The sequence below is a fragment of the Podarcis pityusensis genome (assembly GCF_964106645.2).
Source record: "Podarcis pityusensis genome assembly, chromosome: 5".
Lineage (NCBI taxonomy): Eukaryota > Metazoa > Chordata > Lepidosauria > Squamata > Lacertidae > Podarcis > Podarcis pityusensis.
Genome location: NC_138032.1, coordinates 97,468,429 through 97,491,121, shown reverse-complemented (window position 1 = coordinate 97,491,121; position 22,693 = coordinate 97,468,429). Strand labels below are relative to the sequence as shown.

Here is a 22,693-nt window from a genome sequence, read left to right as displayed (position 1 = left end):
AGGAGTAAAGACTGCTGATTAATGGGATCTCTGTGATGTGGAGCGACGGGCTGGACAATAAATTAAGTGAAGACTCATCATTAAAAGATCGGTATGTCGGAGCGAAACGGAAAGGGGGGGGAGGAAAAAACTTTTCTTTTTTTGTCTTATGTGAGTACCCAATAATCCTCCCCCCCCCCAGAGAGAAAGAATCGTTGCAGATTACTAATCACAAGCAGGAGATTAAGAACTGTGTGGAAATGAATTACTGATCAAAGAGAGGACTGGTGGGAATCATTGGGAATGGAAAGAAAGTTTTGTGACGCAGTTACAAATGGAGATTCGTTAAGACAGGCCTGCCCACAGGAGGACGAGGGTGAGGAGGACCATGGTCATCGGGATGTGTTATATACATTCGTATGGTTATCGGAATGTGAATTTGACCTGGCAGAGCCCCCTGAGATATAGATTGGCAAGCCTGTGGAAATCAACGGACAGAGTGTGGGAATGTTCTTTGCGGAGGTGTGGAAATGGCGTCTGTCCTTTATGTGATATGGCTCTTGGAGAGTGTAAAATCCACACAGGATATGTTTGTTTTCAACCCGCTTGTGAAGATTATCAGAGATCACAAAGAAAGGAATATATGATAACAACAAGAAGATGAGGAAAATAACAAAGAGACTATCTGGACAGAACTGGACAGAACTGTGTAATTAAAGCAGCAGTAAGAGTGATGTTTGGATCCCTTTCGGAGCTCGGAGTATGGGTACCCCCAATAAATTTTTACAAATTTGGCTGTATAATTTGGAACTAATGTGATTTGGAATTAATGTGATTTGATTGGCCTGTTAATAAAAATTATTTTTTTAAAAAAAGAATAATGATGATCATGATAATAATTTTATTATCTATACCCCGCCCCCAATCTGGCTGGGTTTCCCCCGCAACTCTGGGTGGCTGCTGTGATGCTGGACCAGAAGGGCCAGGGGGCTGAGGCAGCTGGCTCTTCTTATCTCCTTATGCAGATGCACAGAGCACTAGGACTACTCTATACACGTCTGGCCTAGGACCTAGTGGCATTCATACAATACAAAGGCCTTTCCCGATGAAAACCTGTTCTTACGATGTGCAGGACCATGAGGGTGATCTAGAAACGAGAAGAGGGAGTGTGGAGGGGCCCCTTGGGTCGGGGTGTGGCGAGTGCAGAGGGAAGAGTCAAGGACCATCAGTAGAATATTCTGGGCATGATCCATGTTCTCACGTAGCTGCATTGTTTTATACTTCCCGGATAGCCCCTGGTCATCTTCTAAAGTGCGGTGTGCTATTTCACACATCCAGCAGGGACAGGAGGGCTTTCTTTCTTTCTCCCTCCCCTTCTCCTGTGTCGCGATGACTTCAGCCGCTCGGCTCCCCCCCGCCTTGCTGGGCGCGCCCATTGCTGCCAGCCCCGGCGGCGGCGGCGGCGGCGTCTCCTGCTGGCCGCGTGTTGCAGGAAGTGCCGGTCGGGCGCCGGGCGCCGCAGCCTCTCAGCTGATCGGGGCGGCGGAAGCGCCTCCCGCTTGGCCGGCGCCGGACTTTGCCCGGGGAAGCGCGCCGCGGAGCGCCGGACTTCCTTCTGGGAGCATCTCGCTGCTTTCTCTCTCCGCCGCTTGGGCCATGGAAGGGAAGCCGAGCGCGCCTCCGTCCTTCCCGCGGGGCCCCCGGCTCAGCCCCTGACAAAAGCAGCCCTTAGCCGGAGACTCGCGCGCCCGGCGCCTCGCCCTCTCTTCTTCTCCGCGGAAGGCAGGAAATATCTATCTATCTATATTAACGAAGATTCCTCCCCGAGCTCGAAAGAGAGGAGGAGGAGGGAGGAAGGAAGGGGGATGCCCTGCCGCCGCTCCCCCTTCCCCGCCAGACTGCGATGAGCGCATCTGGGGGGCGTCGGCATGGCATCCTTCAAGCCCTTCGGCCAGGCCGGGCCGAGAGAAGACGAGGAGGACGGAGGCGACTTGGACCGCTCTCTCCAGCAGATGCTTCGGGCGATAGTGGAGGAGAGGAACCGCGTCAACATCCGCCAGGAGATCAGCGGGCTGGGTGAGTGAGTGGCCGGGGGGGGGGGCTTCCCGGGGAGGAAGAGGAGGGCGGACACCCCCGCCAGGGCAGCTCTCTGCCCCGATGCGCTTCCGTAGCGGTGCGTGTTGCTGCTGCTGCTGCTGAAACAGAATAAACGCAGCGCGTAGCTTTGGCTGGCCTTTGCCACCTTTTCAGATTGGAAGAGACAGACCAACAGGGTCAAAGGCAACCCGGTAGCCCCAGAAACCTGGCAGCTGACCCTTCTTCGTGCCATGGAGATAAAGGGAGGAGGGGGAGTTCATATGTTGCGTTTCTCTGAGCGGGCGAGGCTGCTGTCAAAGGCACAGAACCAAGACATCGCTCTCTCTTTGTTGTTATAAAAGTGGCAGCCCAGTTTTTGGCTACTTTATAGATCCATAGCTTTTAGGGTGTGAACCAGATGCAAAAGAGGCCTACTTAATTTCTAAGAAGACATGCCAGTACCCAGGTCTGTTTGGAAACAGGCTCCTGTGATCTGCAAATCCTTCCGCCAGATTCCTGATAAGATTGAGCTCTTCGTCGATATTTAGTGGGGAAGGAAATGTACTCTGCACTTGCTCAAGGACGCATTGGTTCCTGTCCCTCCTTCATATGTTTCAAGGGTTAAAATATGCCAGAGGTGGGCCCAGGAGCATATAAACCCCACAAGAGAATACAAGACTCCTTGTACTCCCCTCCCAAAAAGATTTTTATTTACCTAAACAAGAAAAAGGTAATTTTAGGAGATAGTTTCATGACAAACTGCCCCTCCCCTCATGTTCACTTCAGGGATTCCTGCTTAGTTGATAAGCAGATGCTGAAAGCAGGGTGGGAATTTGTGTCTGCTGGTGATCTGTGAATGTAACAGTGGCAAGCATGTCTTATTCTGTTAGCTAACCCACATCACATGCTCTTATGTAGGCAATCTTGAGGTATGAGAAACAGCATGCTAAGCAGTTCTTAGAAACACTCTGCCTGTCAAAATATGGTTACTAGGCCCCAAAATCCACATGTTTGGGGTTTCTGTATATTGCTTCAATGTATAGTTGATGCCTGTTGCTCCCTTAACAATGCCGAAAACCGCAATGGAGCAGTACATGACTATCTTGAGGTTGCTTGTCTAGATTTGACAAAGTTTGTCTTCTCTTCCGGTTGTTAAATTGATCAGGAGACTGTTGTAAGTGGCCACTAGTCCAACTGCTTGTGGCAAAAGAGAACTGTCTCCCCACAGAGAGGCCTTTGCAAGCGGTAAGAGAGTCTGGGTTCTGTTTTCCCTTCATTCTGTGTTTGCATCATGAAAGGCTAGCAGAGATATGCCTGTCTGAGCTATTAAATGTTTTTGTTGGGCTATTTACTAGTCTGAGATAGATGGTGGGAGAAGACAGCTAGATAGCAGGAAAGGGATGGAGAGTGTGCATTTCTGGGGGCTCACTGGAAAGCACTGCAGCATCATAGTTTAATTGAAATCCACATGGCTCAGTTCTCCGTCTTTCCCCACCTCTTTTACTTACACACTTGCTCAGATAGCCAGCATAGAGCCTTTTCTTCATTGTCTCTCTTATCTCTGACTCATGGCTGTAATTTATGGTGCATGGATCCTATTGTCAGAACAGGAGCCACAGGAGCATTTTGTATGTGCGGACTCTGCCTAACAGCTGAGATCTCACATCACATGGAAACAATCCATAGCCATCTGTGAGGGAATTTGATAAAGCAGCATTGATTTTATTGCTCTGGGAGAAAACAAACTGGAAAACAAAACTGAAGCTTTATGCTGAGAGAATAAAGCTGGCTGTGTACTTCTGTATCTAGAAAGCCATGTAAACAAGAATATCTTTTTCTCTCCCCACATCCCGCTCCCCCCAAAATAAATTGGACCTTGACTGCTTCCTGTGTTGATCCAACACCTGCCGTGTGTTCTGAGGTCTATGTCTGGATAGGATCTGGCCTAATCTCTGTGTAAATAGGTTAAGAGCTTTAAAAGTAATCTGTTTTCTGTTGCTTCTAATATCCTTTGAAGATGTTGGTCAAAACTTCTAACAGGTTTGCCTTGCTTACACTCCTAGGAATACATTCCTGTAGAACAGCTGAGTTATTTTGTCCCCCCTCCCCCCCCAATCCTAAAATTTATTTGGGGGCACAGCAGGGTTTCCCTTTCCCAGTGAAAACAGTCAGTTCTATGGGGCTCTCAGGGTTCACAGAAGGTCAAGATGAGGTCCAACAGCCCCACGTGAAAGTCGACACCCTAGGGCACTTTCTAAAGTCCTCCATAGCGTTCAAGGGCTCTGGGGCACAGGCATGTGGGTTCCTCAGTAGAATAGTTGGTGTGGAAAGTGTTCCCTGAAGGTTGAAAGTGTGGAAAAGCAATTTGTGGTGGATGTTTCTGCAATGAACTTTTATTTGAATCAAGTGAGTGACTTTTCTGTAACATTGCCTTTTGGTTGTACTGCCATTGTAGCTGCTTTATTGCAACAAATTAGGCATTCAGAAATGGCCAGCCCCTAGCCAAGTTTAAGTGACTAGGAGTGGCTGCCGAGATCTCATAACACCGGTCCTGAAAGACCTACATTGGCTCCCAGTACATTTCCAAGCACAATTCAGTGTTGGTGCTGACCTTTAAAGCCCTAAAAGAGCCTTGGCCTAGTACACCTGAAGGAGCGTCTCCACCCCCATCGTTCTGCCCGGACACTGAGGTCCAGCTCCGAGGGTCTTCTGGCGGTTCCCTCCCTGCGAGAAGTGAGGCTAAAGGTAACCAGGCAGAAGGCCTTCTCGGTAGTGGCACCTGCCTTGTGGAATGCTCTCCCATCAGATGTCAAGGAAATAAACAACCACCCAACTTTTAGCAGACATCTGAAGGCAGCCCTGTTTAGAGAAGTTGTTAATGCTTGATTCTATTTTTCATAGAATCATAGAGTTGGAAGAGACCACAAGGGCCATCAAGTCCAACCCCCTGCCAAGCAGGAAACACCATCAGAGCACTCCTGACATATGGTTGTCAAGCCTCTGCTTAAAGACCTCCAAAGAAGGAGACTCCACCACACTCCTTGGCAGCAAATTCCACTGTCGAACAGCTCTTACTGTCAGGAAGTTCTTCCTAATGTTTAGGTGGAATCTGGAGCAGCAGAAAACAACCTTTCTCCCTCCTCTATGTGACATCCTTTTATATATTTGAACATGGCTATCATATCACCCCTTAACCTCCTCTTCTCCAGGCTAAACCTGCCCAGCTCCCTTAGCCGTTCCTGATAAGGCATCGTTTCCAGGCCTTTGACCATTTTGGTTGCCCTCCTCTGGACACGTTCCAGTTTGTCAGTGTCCTTCTTGAACTGTGGTGCCCAGAACTGGACACAGTACTCCAAGTGAGGTCTGACCAGAGCAGAATACAGTGGCACTATTACTTCCCTTGATCTAGATGCTATACTTCTATTGATGAGGCCCAGAATTGCATTGGCTTTAATATTCTGTTGGGAGCTGCCCAGAGTGGCTGGGGTATAAATAAATTGTTGTTGTTGTTGTTGTTGTTGTTAAAGTTGCATTCTGCCCTCTCTGTTTCTCTTTTGTGTGCTGCCACTACAGTGGTGCCTCGCAAGACGAAATTAATCCGTTCCGCGAGTCTCTTCGTCTAGCGGTTTTTTCGTCTTGCGAAGCAACCCTATTAGTGGCTTAGCAGATTAGTGCTATTAGCGGTTTAGCGGCTATTAAAGGCTTAGCGGCTTAGCGGCTAAAAGGCTATTAGCGGCTTAGCGGTTTAGAAAAAGGGGGGGAAAGCAAAAAAAAATCTCAAGACTCGCAAGACATTTTCGTCTTGCGAAGCAAGCCCATAGGGAAATTCGTCCTGTGAGGCGCATCGAAAAACGGAAAACCCTTTCGTCTAGCGGGTTTTCCGTCTTGCGAGGCATTCGTCTTGCGGGGCACCACTGTACCTTGTGTCTCATGTGCCACCGTAGTGCCAAGATGTCTTGGACTGACCAGCAGTTCTTACACAGCACCTGAATTCTCTCCCAGTGTTTGATAATGCAGCAGTTCTCTGGTTATTGTCGGACTGAGTCATATGTTGTTGTTGGATGTGTGTGAAATCACAAGCTTATTAGATGGTTTGAGGCTCTTTTGTTTAGCTTTTCTTCCCACCTCCATCTCCATCTGAATCAGAGCCTCCCTGCTCTGAGTGACTTCCTAGTGTCTGTCAGGGTCTAATAACCTTTGGGTCTGTGCAAATAAAGGCTAAAGATTCTCTATGCTTGTTGTTCATACTAGGTACTTCTTTAGAAAACATTAAGCTTGAGAAAATCTATACAGCCCAATCCATCTCTTTAGAAGCCTATTGTGAAATAACTGCCAAGGAAGGCAATGTGGGTAGCTTGGGATTCTGAATATAATACTGTTCTCTGTCAAAGTGACTTAGGTTATGTATTCATTTTTGCTCTTGCAGTTTTTCCAGTGCAAATATGTATGCATGTGACCAAATCTGTAAAATGTTTGCAGTCACAAGGTAAAATAATGAAGCTGTATCTATGTATAGGCCAGTCATCAGTTTTGACCAGTCCCTTTCACTTCAGGAATGTTGCCCGCTATTTATATTTTTGTTCCATGTACCATATATCTATTTTTCTGTATGTTCAGTCTTTTGTTTTTAATGTAGTATTGTAAATAAATCTAGCCAAGATTTCATTTCCTCTTTATGTTAACACATAAAGAGTCATGTTGTATCTCCATTTCCAGCTATTTCAGCAATAAACTTCATGCTCCTGCCTACTGGAGCTGTTTATTTTAATTACATCAGGAGATCTGACCCTCAGTCTGTGACATCACATATAAGTGGGGTCATTGTAACAGTGAAAAAGTCTGTTAAAATATCAGACGTCCATATAGCATCATCTCACATAAGCAGGGCAATTTGTGTTCTGCTTTTAAAACAGAAAGGGAGAAATCCTGCACAGAGATTAAGCATATTTGCATAGGGCTAATTACTTTGCCTAATTTGTGGCCAGACTGCATGTCAGAGTTCAAAAACAAACATACACACACGGTTACTTTTATTTTTTAGGAAAAGCAGCTGGCGGGCCCTGAAAGTGCCATTAGCAGGGGCCCAATCTAGATTGGGAATATGGTGCTGGTCCAGTGACTCCCCAGGCTCCGTTCCCTTCAGAATAAAAGTAGTGTGACCCTATTCTTTTTTTTCTGGTTATGAAAAGGGCAAAAAACCATGCACCTAAAAATGGGACTTGCTGTGCATCTTTGTAATTTCCATGGAAAATTATTGGATGACCCTTGACAATGTGGGGTGCAGTGAGGTACAATAATGGCTTCACTCTTCTATCCAGACACCAAAAAGCAGGGGCTCCTGAGGCAGAGGCAGCAGATACCTTGATCTGCTATCCCTAATAGAAAAACCACGCTGAGTGCCTGCCTTGTCCTCTTCCTTTAATCTGTTTTGCCTGCTGCAAGAGTGGTTGATGGTTTTGGCAAATGTGCCAGATTTAGACAACAGTGTGAGTCAGTGCCAGTCCAGTACCTATTGCAGTATACATGCCAAGCCCTGTGCTTTGGTACGTGTGTCAGAAAAGTCTTGCTGGATCAGACCAGGGATCAACTGGGTGACCCCCACGCTGGCCAGCTATGGCTCTTTGTCTCCAGTATGTTGTTGGGTTGCCCTCCCTCCATGCCTAAGTGTGGATCGTGCCAACTTTGGCTGACAGAATCTGGCAACATCTGGATGACCTCAGGTTCCCTGTCTCTAGTTTAGAGGGATATTTATTGCTGCCTCTGAACATGCAGCTTTTGTTTCACTATTATTATTATTATTAAATAGTGCACATGACAACACATTTATTCTATATAAGTTGCACCATTGTTGTGTTACATGGGTCCCAAGAAACATATGAAAAGCACATTTCAATTAATATATATAAGAATCTCAAAGAAGAGAATGAAGTTAAATTATGTAGTTTTTTTCTTTTCATTTGTTGGGGGGGCATGTGTTTTTGTAACTAATGTAACACACTAAACCATCATACATTTTAGTGTCCTAAGCTCATCTAATTTTGTTCCTAATGCAAAATTTATTATCATTTCTCCAAATGAGAAACCAAAACTATCAATACAATAAAGGGCAATTAACCTAGACTCTGTTTTCTTGAGAGATTTTTTAACTGCACTTAGGGGGGGGAATTAGACAAATTCTGAGTCATGCTTTGCTTATCATGCTTCTGGTTGTTTTATTCATGTGTAGAATACCATCTTGAGAAACTTTTGCCAGATACTGAACTTTGGAAATTTAGAATGATATAGAACATGGTAACTATATGTGAAAATGAAAAATGGGACAGTAAATTGACATGTTCATGGAATTCCCCTATTATCTTATAACAAATTACAAATGTGTTTTGGATAATGTTGGATTAAAATCCTAGTGATGGAAATAGAGCAACTGTACAGTAGAGTCTCTCTCTCTCTCTCTCTCTCTCTCTCTCTCTCTCTCTCTCTCTCTTCACCCACCCACCCACCTCAAGTTCTAGGGTGGGGAGGGCAGCCTTGTGCAGACCTTTGAACCCAGCACGTATAGCCATCCAGAAGGATGAGAAGGCGTCTCTGCTGACCTGGTGACTAACTTTGATGACTCCTGACTCAGGATGGCAAGGGTGGAAAAGAAGCAGCAGCAAAGCAGCATGCCACTGTGCATTAGAGCTTGAGGTGCCATTTCCATGCACTCACCCACCTGGAAATATTGCTTCTGAAGGCCCAGGGGAAAGGGCCTGGTCTTAGAGAGTTCTCTAGCATGCATCAGAACACAGTGACCTCTTAGGAAAGCACCCTTGTGCCTCTCCAAATGGCAATACAGGATGGGGTTTTACAAGAGACAGCGAAGAATAGGGACTGTCTTTGGAAAAGAGAGTGAGAATACGTTCTTTTCCCTTGGTGAGTGGCTGTCAAGCCCAAGTCAGCTTTAAGGCTAAAAAAGCTCAAGGAGGGAGAGCAGGAGAAGCCCAGAAGTTCTCCATCAGCAGTTGGCACCTGGGCAGCAGGCTGAGCAGGTGTGCAAGTCTCCCTAGGCACAGTCTTCACCACTATTTGCGGATGGAGTGCCCTTCTGTTTGAATTGTTGCAATCCTTTCTTTCTGTCTATCTATATATATAAGCATGTGCAAATGTGTGCCCTCTTTTTTCTTCTTGGCCAACTAGAATTGGCCACCCACCTATTTCTTTGTCATCTGTGTCACACCTAGCATAGTAATCTGTGATTATCTCCATTAGATACTTCTCCAGTAGAAATGGTAATACATAATTCATGCTTTGCATAATTCATTCCAGATTTGTAAAGGATTTATCCTTTTGCGTGAAACACTGTTACTTAACTTTAACTTCAAAAAGAAAGTTGTGGGCTGTTTTTTGTGTGTGAGTTTGTGTGGAACACTCTGGGTGGGCGGCTTGCTTTCACTCAGAACACAATTTCCTTGCTAGGGCTCAGCCCTAGAATAAGTTGAGGCGGTGTCTGTCAGTATGGACTGGTCATAGTAGCCAGAATTCATGCCAGTGGGCCAATGGGGAGGATTTCCAAGGGTGGTAGTTGGTAAACAGGCTTGAACCTTGCAATCTTCAGTTGCAGAAAAATGAGAATAACAGTTCTTTAAGGAATAACAATCTATCTGAGTAATAATGTTTTCGTGTCTGGAATTGACATATACTTCCCTGTTTGCTACAAAGCCACATCATCCTTCCATATGAGGTTGGGTCATTGTGAGTGGCAGCTTATTTTGGGCACACATACAACCTGAGTCCTGCCTACTTCAGATAATTGTTTTCCTTAGAAAGGCCTCCCTCCCTCAAGGAGGGTCAATTCCTTTCTTTCCTTCTCAACAAGTGGGCCCTTCAACAAAATGTTGCAGTTTCCCTCACATGTAGGGCTGTTTTGAGCCCTAGGCAAGGTTAACAACTTGCACCTGCAACCCCCCCCTCCGCATTGCTAAATTCAATTTTCAAAAACAGATGTATTGTAGAAAAAAATGAAAACTACAAAACTTGAAATTGCTAAATTTATTTTAAATTGCAAGAATATATAATACAACAACCTTTAATTATCTTTCTGAAATGCAAAAGAAGATCCAAATCTCACTTTCCATTCCTTTTCCTTTGTAAATTTCCCAACCAATTATTTCAAGTCAAGCCCTGATGCTTGGGCATGTTCAGTGGATATAGCTGCCAAACCAACAACTAGTTTCTTCTGCAACATTGTTGAGCGTATGTAAGTTTTTATAAGTTTGAGCTCTGAGAAATTGCATTCGCCACTTGCCACTGACAAGGGAAGAAGTGTGAGAATGATCCTTAGAGCAACAGAAACATTAGGCGCATTATCCAGGAGTTTTTATTGTAGTATGAAGAGAAGTTCTCCTTGTAGCTGCATAGACTTTGGAAGTCTTTGAACTATTGTTATAAGTTCACAGCACAGATCTTCAGCATCAAAATTTTTGCAGTAGTGGTTTTTCGAAATTCTCACAGGCATTAAGTACATCTTCAGTAGATTTTTTTTGTTGATACTGTATATATCATACAGGTAGCCAAGTAGGGAATTATAATGTTATAACTTTTTGAATCTCTCTTCAACATAACCACTAATCTACTCTATGGACTATCTATTTCAATTATACGTAAACAACAATTCTAATGTATGAATTACTCAAAACTGATAAAAGTAAAAGATTATCAGAAATTTATACGATATAACCAAAACTAATCTGTATAAAACACCCTGTCCCTCAGTGGAGAGTACTTCTCCTCTCTGAGTTTTGTACCCTCAGCAGCTGCCTAGTTGGCCCTGCTGAGCCTGTGGCTGAGGATGTAGGTAACACAAAAGTTAGCTCCAAAGGCAGGAATCCCTAATTCCAAGTGTTTTTCATCTGAAATATTTTAATAGTTCAGTAGTTCAGTTTGCAGCCAAGCCAATGGATTTGGCTGAGGGGAGGCGGGAGGAGGCAAACTAAGTCATCCTACTTCTGGTTGCATTTAACAGTGGATTATGAGCATAGCCCCCCCCCCCCCCCTGCCACTTGCAGTAGAGGTATAATGATCAGCTACATTGCAGGCTTGTTGTGCATTATTTTCTCAGACCGACCTGCAATCTGAGGATAAAAACAATGGATAGCTGTAGCCCATCTCTCAACCTGTGATGGGGTCCAGTATCTCTGGACAACACTGGAAGCTTGTTTTTTGGAGCCTGACCAGTGTATGAGCTACACAGCAGGGCTTTCATAAGACACTCTTTCCCAACCTGCAGTTTGGGGGATAGTGGACTGTATTAGCTGTGAAAATTTGCATTGGCACTTACATTTTTAAACTTCTCCTGCTAAAGAAGAACTGAATTAGAGTAGGAGCTCTTGTCTTTGCTGCTGCCTTTTGGGCTTTTGGAGGATGGATTTGCTGTTTCCCAATTGTACCTTTATTAAAATACAAGATTTCTTGAATCATTTTCTGTTCCAGCGGACATATAAAAATTGCTTTACACTGTGAATCAGGAAGTGACCTTTCCTGACATTGGTGCTTTCTTCATAATGTGTCTCTGCCCCCCTATTTCAGTTGGCACCCCCCATCTGAGCCACTGAACATTCTGTACTTCTAAGTTACTTATGGGGCAGTTCCACCCCCCCCAGGTTTTTTCTGCAGTTTGTGGTATTCTGCACACCTCCTGCTCACCCCTTTGTCTGCTGATGCCTCTCTCATGTATGAATGGTGTCCTTTGAGTTATGTAAGTGTGAGCCTGGTATGCTTTTGGTATATGGAATTGATGTGGGAACTCTTCAATGTAGTCTGTTCCTATGTCAAACTTGTAATGGCTGAATTCAGAAAACATGTGGGACAAATGGATGGTGATATTTAAATCTCTATTATTACTGTAATGAGGAATAAAAAAATAAAATGTTAAAGCTGGCAGCTCTTTCTATCAATGTGTAGCTACAGGTTTGTAAGCAAAAGCTACCTTGCACTTTCTTCAACATCCACGGTCAGACTTTGGTAACATGTGCATTTATGTAAATGTAATAGGCTTTAATTGATGAAAAAGCAGGTCACTAAAATTCTCTATTTGATTGTTGGACCTATTAATTTGTGTGTCAAATATATTTTTAATAACCGTTGAAAAACAACACTACTGTTGCATTTACTGAAACAGTGTTTGGATTTCTGAAACTGTACAAGGGGAGGGAGGGAGGGGTGATCTAGGTTAATTGGTGGCTGGCAGCCTGGAAAGAGGATTGTCTTGTCTGCTTTGTTTCTTAGTCTTGCAGCTTGCTGAAAAAGAAAAAGGAATGTGAGCAGGAAGTTAATAAAGGTTTCTGCTTGCTTGTCAATTCCCCTGGTGGCAGAACTGTGGCATAAAGGCATCCTATGCCTTGTTCCAGAGTTCTGACAGGAGGACATGATTTTAACTCACTCCCCTTGCTCAGCAGACTGGATGATGTCACCACAGGTCTTGGCTGCACATTGAGGGGTTGCCCTTGCCATGTGCATCCTGCTGTTGCTCAGAGCTCTAACTGGCTGTATCTTAGTATCGGTTCTTTCTCTGTTGTATTTTTCCTCGATAGCATCAGCCAGTAGTGTCAGGCTCTGCATTCTTGTCTTTGATTTAGAGCGTAGCTTAGAAATATGCACAATTAAGTCTCTCTCTCTCTCTCTCTCTCTCTCTCTCTCATATCCTCTGGCACCTATAGAAAAGGACCCTTCCGACCATAAGATTTGAGTGATATCCAATGTTAGTCATGCAGTATGACTTAGTTGGATATCACACCCCTTGCTTTCAGTATGATAAGCCTTTAGGACACTACCTTCTGATCCCCACCCCCTACATAATCTGCCACTTAGAGGAAGCAAACCTTGCATGCTGAGCTTAACAACAACAACATACGTCTTTAAATTCCTTATGGATGAATATTCTGCTGCCATTCACTTGGAAGTGTAGCTCTTATTTTTCAGATTGGCGTGCGTGTGTTTAACTACTGTCAGTTGTATACAGGAAGTCACAGAGGGGTGAGCAATCTGTTCTTAGTATTTAACTCCAATTTTATTAGTAAGGAGAACTTGTGGTTTGCTTCTTCTGCTTGTGTTAATTCCCCTTAAGGAAAACAAGAGCTAAAATTTGGGGTGAACTATTCAGAAGGCCAACACATCTCAGTGAGACGTAACCCTATAGCTCTTCATATGTTGTTTTCGGAGTTTACAATTGTTTAAATAGCGAACATGCTTTTTTAAAAAAATATGAAACTACCTTACACAGCCAGACCTTTGATCTGCCCCATTGCCTGTGGTAGTCCAAAGTCTCAGTCAGAGCCTGCCCCCCCCTTCCATAATATCCTTTAACTAAGGATGCCAGGGGTTCTAAGCATGCGCTCTGCTTCTGTTTTGTTGTGCTGCTTTAATGAAGGCATTCATGACAGTGCCATTTTTTGTGTGGAGACTCAGATCTCTTCCTGGCAGTAGAATGTGTTTTTTCTTCTATTAATGCAAGATGCCAGAGGTCCAAAGAAAAGCCCACATATAACTTTGGCTGCAGTTCAGTACTTTTTTAAAAATGCAGTCAATTCTGTGGTAGAACTCCCTGGGCTGCATTTGGAGGAACTCCAGAATTTAAATAATCATTATTTAGATCTCACTTCTATTATTAGTGATGGAAAATTGCTGAGTGGGGCTTCCAGGGATACCTTGTTTCAGAATTAGTAAGCCTCCATTGGGCTGCTGCCAAACCCCAACAGGCAGCTCCGCTTTAGAGGAATTGATTTAAGGGGACTGCAGAGCATTTGCAAATCCAGTTGAAGGGCATGACAGCTTTGGGTGCTCAACAGCTCTGAAGATCAATAACAGAGCCAGCAACTGAAATGTGCAAGATCGGTCATAAACATGTTCTTCTAGATGCTTTGTAAGAATATGTTTCAACACAGCAGCAGTATTCAGATGGAATATGAAACCATGGGTTACTACTGCTAAGAACTACGCTAGCAGTCCCTGGGCTCCCCTGCTCCCCATTCACCAGTTCCCCTCCAGCAATAGCCGTGAAGATGGGATGGAAAGCACCTGCTTCCGTTATGATGTGCTGTGGTTTAGTGTGGCATCTGAACTCTGAATTGTGGTTAATCTAAACTATGGTTTGTAGAAATGAGCCACCTTCATTAGCTGCAGTTGGAAGTTGGCTTCCTTTCACTACCCATACTTAAGATTAACCACTTTTGTGGTGTCTTAAGGTTATGTGAAGCACAGATTCATAGAGCTGGTAAACAATGGTGTGAGTTTTCCAGAAAAAAATCATTGACCTAAATTGACCACCTTGATATATCCTATAAAAGTGCAGTTTATAAATATTTCCAGTGAATTTTTTTCTGGGGATACTCAAAGGATATGCAGGACTGGCACCTCCCCCCCCCCGAAGAAAAGCACTGAGTATTTCAATAAATAAACACATACAGCCCCATCTTTCGGTCCCAGCTCCTGCCCACCTAGCAGTTCGAAAGCACCCCTAAGTGCAAGTAGATAAATAGGTACCGCTTTATAGCGGGAAGGTAAACGGCGTTTCCGTGTGCTGCGCTGGTGCTGGCTCGCCAGCTGCAGCTTCGTCACACTGGCCACGTGACCCGGAAGTGTCTTCGGACGGCGCTGGCTCACGGCCTCTTGAGCGAGATGAGCGCGCAACCCTAGAGTCGGTCACGACTGGCCCGTACGGGCATGGGTACCTTTACCTTTACCTTTATTCCCAAGGCACTTGCCGTGTCAGGGCATGGCATGGCAGAGATAATAATGGTTTTCGTGATTTGACAGAGAAAAGTGATCTAGAGTGGCTGCAATTTTGTCAAGGTGATTGCTTCAGCTCTGTACGTATCCATAACGCTTTATGCTGCAATGCTTTGTCTACCAGCTGGCTTTTAGATGCTTTCATCTTCCTAAACCCTGTTTGCTGGTCTGCTTCTGAGCCACCATCGGAGATGGTTCCCTTTCCTCTTTCAATGCGCATGCAGTTTGTTAAAACAGGAAGTGAGTATTAAAAGACATTGCCAAGAAAAGTCTAAAATTAATTTTCCCAATTAGAAACTAGACATTTTCGTGATCAGAACAACAGAAACTCAACCATCTTGGTATGACATATCCTCTTTTTGTGCAAAAGTATCACTGACAGTGACCACTATGGCAAGGGGGGGGGGGTGTTCTGTGTCGCGCTTTCTGCTCCGCCACACTTTTGCCAGAGGGGACCATTGCCAATGGAATCCAAGCAGGAGCCCTAACACGTTCTCTGCATCTGACAAAAATTAACTTGGTATTTTGAAAACATGGTGTTTACAAAGCAAAACAACAGCCCCTTTTGCTCAGGAGTTCCCAGTCTAGATTTTAGATTGGGAAGGGCATAAGTCAAGGAAGGAGAGAAGTGGAGGTTGTACATACAGCTAATCCATTTTTTGTTGTTCTGGAATAAGATTCTGTGTGATCAAGAAGTATCTGGGCAATGAGTTACTATGACTTTATTCAATTGTATTAATTGTTTTGATGAGTTTGTTGCTGCTGTTTGCTTTGTATGCTTTTTAAAAATACTATTATGATTACTCTGAGCCACTCTGAGCTCGACATTTGTCACTCGAAAAGCAGAATGCAAACATTAAATTAACTCAACTTGCATAGGGTTAGTTTCAGTTGAAGATCAGTGTAAATCCTTTTGATTTTACTGTTGGCCTATTATGAGGTAGAAGGTGAAGCCTATTTCTGGTGTGTCTGTAACTGCTTGCTCTGCAAGGTCTGTGAATATGTTTTTAGATTACTCCTATCCTCTCTTGTTCATCTAACAATTAGGTAAAGGTAAAGGGACCCCTGACCATTAGGTCAAGTCGTGGCCAACTCTGGGGTTGCGGCGCTCATCTTGCTTTACTGGCTGAGGGAGCCGGCGTACAGCTTCTGGGTCATGTGGCCAGCATGACGAAGTCGCTTCTGGCAAACGGCGCACGGAAACGCCGTTACCTTCCTGCCGGAGCAGTACCTATTTATCTACTTGCACTTTGACGTGCTTTCGAACTGCTAGGTTGGCAGGAGCAGGGACCGGGCAACGGGAGCTCACCCCGTCGCGGGGATTCAAACTGCCGACCTTCTGATCAGCAAGTCCTGGGCTCTGTGGTTTAACCCACAGCGCCACCCGCATCCCAATGTCATCTAACTATTAGATTTTAGCAATTCGCTTTGACAGTTGAGCCTCTTGATAATCTAGTGAGATTTGTGTAAAGTGCTCATTTGAGAATGGAGCAGATGCCGGAAGGCATTGAAATAATGGGGATTTTCACACACACACACCAGCCCTGGGAGTCCTCATAAGGAAGCTGTGCCTGGAGGAAGAACTGTGAGGGAAGAGACTTCATCAGGCAAGGCCTCCTTCCACCTACCTTGCTCCACCCTCCAGTCTCTACTTCTCAATTTGTATTGTATTATTTTATGCAGTGTGGCTTGCCGTTGTTTTATTGATTGTAGTTTAGAAATTATTTAGAGTGGGTTTCTGTTTTAATTTTAATATGCTGATATTTAATATTATATATTAAAATAATATTAAATATTATTTTATACTATTCTAATGATTGTTGAATGTTATTTTATTTTATGTAGGTTGCTTATTTTAAAGTTATGTTTTATTATCACATTTTTGTATTGCATTAGATTGTTATAAGGTGTACATTTTTTGTTTCTTCAGCTTCTATTCTTGGGTATTGTAAGAAAGACGGTATACAAATTAAAAGTGATGATGATGATGAGCAGGCCGTGGCAATTAAAGAGAACTGGACACAGTTTGAAGAAGGTACAGAGTTCTGATCACTGCACCTCAAAACAGATAGTGTAGACCTATGACTATGTTTCTATGACACAGAGGGTTTTCTTCTTCAGAACACTGGAATTCATGGTCATCTGATTAACCAGCTTGGCAGGAAGTTCAGGACAGACAAAAGGAATAGCCTCAGTTTATGAACTTCTATGCCTCAAACAGCGGTTCTCAACCTGTGGGTCCCCAGATGTTGTTGGACTACAACTCCCATCATCCCTGAGCTCTGGCCTTGCTAGCTAGGGGTGATGGGAGTTGTAGTTCGACAACATCTGGAGAACCACAGGTTGAGAAAGACTGCTTAGAAGATGACTAGGTTTGATGGCTTTAAAGGGAAATTAGACAAATTCATTAGACAAAAGTCTGTCATTGACTATTAGCCGTGTTTGATGGTGGCTGTATGCAGCTTCCAGGTTTCAGAGATGATATGCCACTCCATTTCACTTGCCACGGGGAAGAGCAACAAGCCCTCGTTCTGCCCCTCCCAGAGGCATATGGTGGGTCACTGTGGAAAAGGGGGATCTTGAGCTAGAGGGAGCTTTGTTCCAGCCCAGCAGGGCTCTTTTTATATTTTAATATTCTTCTCACCATTTTTATTGTATGTATTTAAATGGCTATCATGCCCCATCTGGCAAACAGCTGTCTAAAACAAAAACATGTGAGATATAACTGGAGAAAAATAGTTTTGGAGGGTTGACGTGACCTCTGCTGGAAGTGTGTAGAATTTTAGATTACGGAAGAAGGGATTACTGCCACCTTTCCAACTTTCAGTTCTGGCCTAGTTTTCCCTTGTGTCTGGGTTGTATTGCCTCAGGCCAAGGTAGTGTAGAATGGGTTTTAAAGTCATTTTTGTAAAATAATTATGATCAAACTAGATATTGTCCTAACTGGAATGACAATCTTTCTCCCCACCCCAGTCAAGCAGTTTAGGATCCAAACTACAGCTTGTAGATCCAGTGGTTCCCCCCCGCCCTGCTTGATTTATTTATTTATTTATTTATTTATTTATTTATTTATTTAAAATGTTTACATCCAAACCCCTCATGACTATATTAAAAGCCAAAACCACAATATAAAACCTAAAGCAAAACAAACAAGACCTTATATTTTTATCATGGATATACAGTCCAAATGGCAGCAGGAACAGATTAAGTGCATAGACCTCCCTCCTCCTGCCCAAAGGTCTGGCTATTCAGATGATGATATTGGTGAAAAGCACTAGCTTCAGCTAGTGAGACAAATCAGAACTGGCCATGATAATTCCTGTGGATTCTCTATAGGTGTGCTAAGAGGGAGAAGCAGTTTCTGGTGAATGGAAATTATTTCCCCATCCTTGAACAAGGCACTCTCCTCTTCCTCGTCAGCCAAGGGACGGTTGGGAGTGGACCCCCTTGTGAAGAAGAAATCGGAGCCCACTATATGCCCCCAGCAGTTCCTGTGAAGGCCTGGCCTGCCCTGCCCTGCCACACACCTGATGTCATATATGATGTTGTGTATGAAGTCAGGTGTATGGCAGGTGGGTGTGACTTCCCCCAACAACCTCTTGGGCCAAGGTTTGATCAAGAACCAGAGGTGCCTTGCCCTTGCAGTCGCCTTTTAAAGATGCTTTGGAAATTGCTGCTGTTGCAAAATGTCTCTGAGTGGAGCTGGAGATCAAAGAATATTCAGTAGTTCATCCGATGCTACCTCAAACTGGTTGGCTGTCCTTTTCCAGGCTCAGTTTAAAGTGGTTTCAAAGTTATGCTAACCTTTTAAAATCCATGAATGATCCACAGCTAGGACAGCTTCTGAGTCCTCTTTCCACACATGAAGCTGACTGATTTCTAAGCTTAGTTTCAGAGGCCCTGCTCTTTGGCACCCTCAGAGAGACCACAGGCAGCTACAAAGCCTTTGGGCCGTGGCCCCAGCATTCTGCAATTCCTTCCCCGAGAAGATGTGTTGGACTCCTGCTCTTCTTGTTTTCAGCTGAGCTTTAAAAACTCGCCCAATTAAAGCAAGCTTTTAATCTTTAGCCATTTTGTGTTGGTCTGCTGCTGCATTTTATTGCTTTTTCCTTTGTAATTGCATGTACTAAATTTAGTGATTATTTTAACATTATTTGGGTCTTGTAAGATGCTGTGGATATAATTGTTTATAGAAAAGTGGGATACGAATTGTATAAATAAAATAGGCAAGGGCAATGATTTTCCTTTTTCATTCATCAGATGGTTTCTAAGCTGTTTTTAAAGCTCCCTGCAGTGCAGGATCTGCCTTAGGCGTCCCTTTAAACGATTCTCTTTGTATCTCAGCATTTTAATCTTATAACCAAAGATTTTGAGCAAACCTGTAATTAAGAGTACAAAGGCTTCTGGTTGAGAAAGAGATTCAGCATGCTGGATGCCCTTTAATTGGAAATATTCTTAATTGCTTTGAGATGGAAAGCAAGGAAATAAGAGGTGTACTGGTATACTAAGCTAAGCAAGATTTAGCTGAGCAACTTCTCTGGACCAGGAATCAAGGTTAAGCTCTCTCTTTCTGCTCACTAACCACAGGCTATTGCCAAGATCAGCTTATGGTTAGTGAGAAGAGAGAGCTTGACCCAGAGCCCTAGATATGGGGGAGGAGGGGCTAGCTAGGATTTTTGCCCCAGGTGAAGCCTCCAGAGGCGCATCATTGAGGGTCCCAGCCTGTGTGTGTGTACGCAAATGCACGTGGGTGTGCCAAACTGGGTCTGTCACCCATGGGAAATGGAGCCTAGTTTTGCCCCCGGCTTAACCACATTGGACAACATCACTGAACCAAACCTTGGCTTCTCTCAGTGCATTGCAGCAGTGAAAGCTACCAGGGAGGGGCACTGTGTCTGGGAGCTCACACAGTCTCATTAGGCCAAGTTTTGGCTTAGTCCGCCTTGCAAACCAGACCAGTACGGTATTTTAGATTACATTGGGAACAAAGAAATAGTTCAACTTTACTTTAGCTTGCTTATGGAGCAGATTCAATGGATTGTGGACATTTTAAGGCTGGCATTTTAAAGAATGTTGTACAGCATTTAATTGGTGGGTGAAATTAAACTGTTTCCAGGAAGTTGTAGAAAGTAAAAGAAAGATGCCTAGATGAGTGACTTCCTATCTTTCCCCTTTTTCTTTCACCACTTACCTTAGATGGGAGGTTGAAAGGAGAAAAGTTCTAAATGTATTTGGGGTGAGAGCAGCTCCTGAAACTTACTCCCCCCCCCCATGGGTGCCGACTTGAATAAAATATGGGGGGCAGGTAAACTCCACCCTGCATTATCAATCCCAAGATGGAGTCCATACACACCATCTGAATGGTAATGTCCCTCAACTTTGAGGGACCCAGCCCCCTCAAATATTTTATTGGGGAGCTAAAGAGACCTTGGTCCCTAAGAGTTGGCTCCTATTCATGCCCTCCCCTTAGATTATAAGGGGATTATAAATGAACCTTTATCTGCTGAAGAACCTCTGCATGTTGCAAAGGATTCTGGGCAGTGCTCTAGGTTGCAGGCAACTCATGCTGGGGCTTCATTGCTGCAGTGTATAAACAGAGCGTAAACATGGCCATCGCTCCTGTTCTGCACTGCAAAAGCAGATCGGTGGTAGCGGTTTACCTGTTGCTGCACCACTACTGACCTTCAGGTAAAGCAACCACGGCTAATACTGCGAAGGCTTTCTCAGAACCACAAGTTGAGACACAGTTCTATAGACTTGAAGTGGACACCAACTGCAATGGCCAAAAGCAAGTTTGAAGGTGTACAACGAGGCTGGGGCAGCCGATATTGTTGCGCAACAGCTCCCATCGTTGGTCACCATTGGTCATGGTGGTGGAAGCTGATGGGAGTTGCAGTCCTCCAACCACTAGAGGGCAACAGATGTCCCTCCTGCTGTAGAATTAGCACAGCAGACATGTCTTAGACCAGATTCCCCAAAGCTAAGATGCCTAAAGCTAGTGTGTTACCATGGTGTTTTGCATATGGTTGCCTCGTTTGCCTGATGAAAGAGTCTGCACCTCTATTTCAGGAGTGCCTGTGCTGCTTAAAATGCTGACTAGGTTTCTTGGCCCGTTCTTGAAATGTGAATTCTGTGCTGTGGATTTCTTGCACATCTCTCACTATGCCCTAAGGCTGCCCTGGATTTTCTTATTTTAAGCCTTGTCAGTTAGTATCTTTAGACACTAAGGGAGATGCTGGAGGGGAGTTGCCTCAGCATCTCTCTTCACAGAGGACAAAGGCAAAAGAGGGTTCTGGGAGCCAGGTGCCTGTGGTCTATACTGGAGGGTGGGTCAGACTTGGGCAGGAGCAGGCCTGGGTTCAAATATCTGCTCAGCTGAGAAGGAGTCTTGAGTGATGTTTGTTCTCTCTCTCCCCCCGCCAACCCAGTTGGGGAGAGGGTTCACCCTATATGCACAGCCCATAATTCCTTGGAGAAAGAGCAGGATACAGTTGTGATTACTTGTAACCTGATTCACCTGCCTATCATGTTAGAAATCTGAACCACTTGCAGTTCCCATCACTCCCTTTGAAAAAGGAGGTGGAGCTGGAAAACATGCACAAAGGGGAAAGGGGACTGAAGCACATTCTGTCTTGAAGAAAGAGTAGAACAACTAGGGCTTTTAGTTTAGGAAAAAAGGAGCATAGGAGGACAAGATAGAGGCATATAAAATGATGTGTGGTGTGGAGAAAGTAGATAGAAGTTTCTCTCCCTCTCTCAGAAAACCAGGGTGATCCAGTGAAATTGGCTGGCAAGAAATAAATTTCATTGCAGCTGCATGTTTGGTATATAAAGTGTATATATATTTTGTATATATATACAAATGTGTTATCTTTGACACTAAAGGGTTAACTCTCGGCCGTGTGCATTCCTTGTCTGGGGTGCACCCTTGGCACTCCGGGTATGGTCAGGGCCAGGCAGGTCCAACTGCAAGTAGCCTGAGATCTACCATCCAATATCAAAAACTGTCAGTGATCTACCACTCTCTCCCATTGTCATTCTTCAACTTCAAACTTATTATATTTGGCTGAGCTTATGATAAAAATAATAACAAATGATTGTCGCTTCCATAAAACCTGTAAAGTTGGACTTCCGGGGGCGGCGCGAACGGCAATGGCGGTCCTCTTCTGAACGGGAGAGGAGGCTCCGCAGGCAACGGGTCGTCCGCTACGGCGAAGCGGAGACCCACTTTGGAAAACCCCAGGCGGCAAGAGCCTGGGGTCTTGAGGCTCGGTGGGCGCCTAGAGCGACCCTCCAAGTGCAGAAGGAACCCCGTAAGGGGCTCCGGAGCACGGAGGGGGGTTGCGGCGCTGTGAGCTGTTTCACAGCCTGAGGAGCGAAGCCGCGCTGCTACTGTCGGTGAGCGCTGATCCCTTTTCCTGCTAAATTACGGATCCGGACGAAAAAGCAACTAACTTGTGAGTAAAAGACTGAATCACTTGAATTTGAGACCTTAAAAGGGAAACTTAAATTGGCTTGAACTTGGCTGAGAGCGGAGAGACGTGGAAGCAGGAAGTCCGTCTTCCGCAGCCATTGAACTTGAAAAAAAGCAATCAGCTGGAGGAGTGGAGGCTGAAAGAAAGAGACTCTAAGTTTTACAGATCTAAGCATCTATTTGAACTTGCATCTTAAAGTAAAGACTTTAAGTTAAAGATTTGGGATTTCTATTTGCACTTGACTTTCCTCCTCTTATTGGATTACAAATTAGAAGGTGAAACCCAGAGTCAGGAGCTGCCTGAGTACTAAGGGAGCTGTCAGTACTGCAGATTTGGATACTGTATATTGGAACTTGAAACAATCTGAGGGTATTGAGACCTTTTAAATTTGAAACATTCTT

General features: G+C 44.4%; 1 protein-coding gene across 2 annotated transcripts in view; it reads left to right on the top strand.

Moving 5' to 3' along the window:
- The first annotated feature begins 1,488 nt into the window (after window positions 1–1,488).
- KIAA0930 overlaps window positions 1,489–22,693 on the top strand; it is a 58,714-nt gene continuing 37,509 nt past the window's right edge. The window contains exon 1 of one of the 2 annotated variants that reach the window (XM_081005636.1): window positions 1,489–2,055. In XM_081005636.1, the coding sequence (XP_080861762.1) occupies window positions 1,908–2,055 (148 nt within the window). In that variant the 5' untranslated portion in view covers window positions 1,489–1,907. The remainder of the gene's footprint in view (window positions 2,056–22,693) is intronic. The other variant, XM_081005634.1, reaches the window with a different exon arrangement.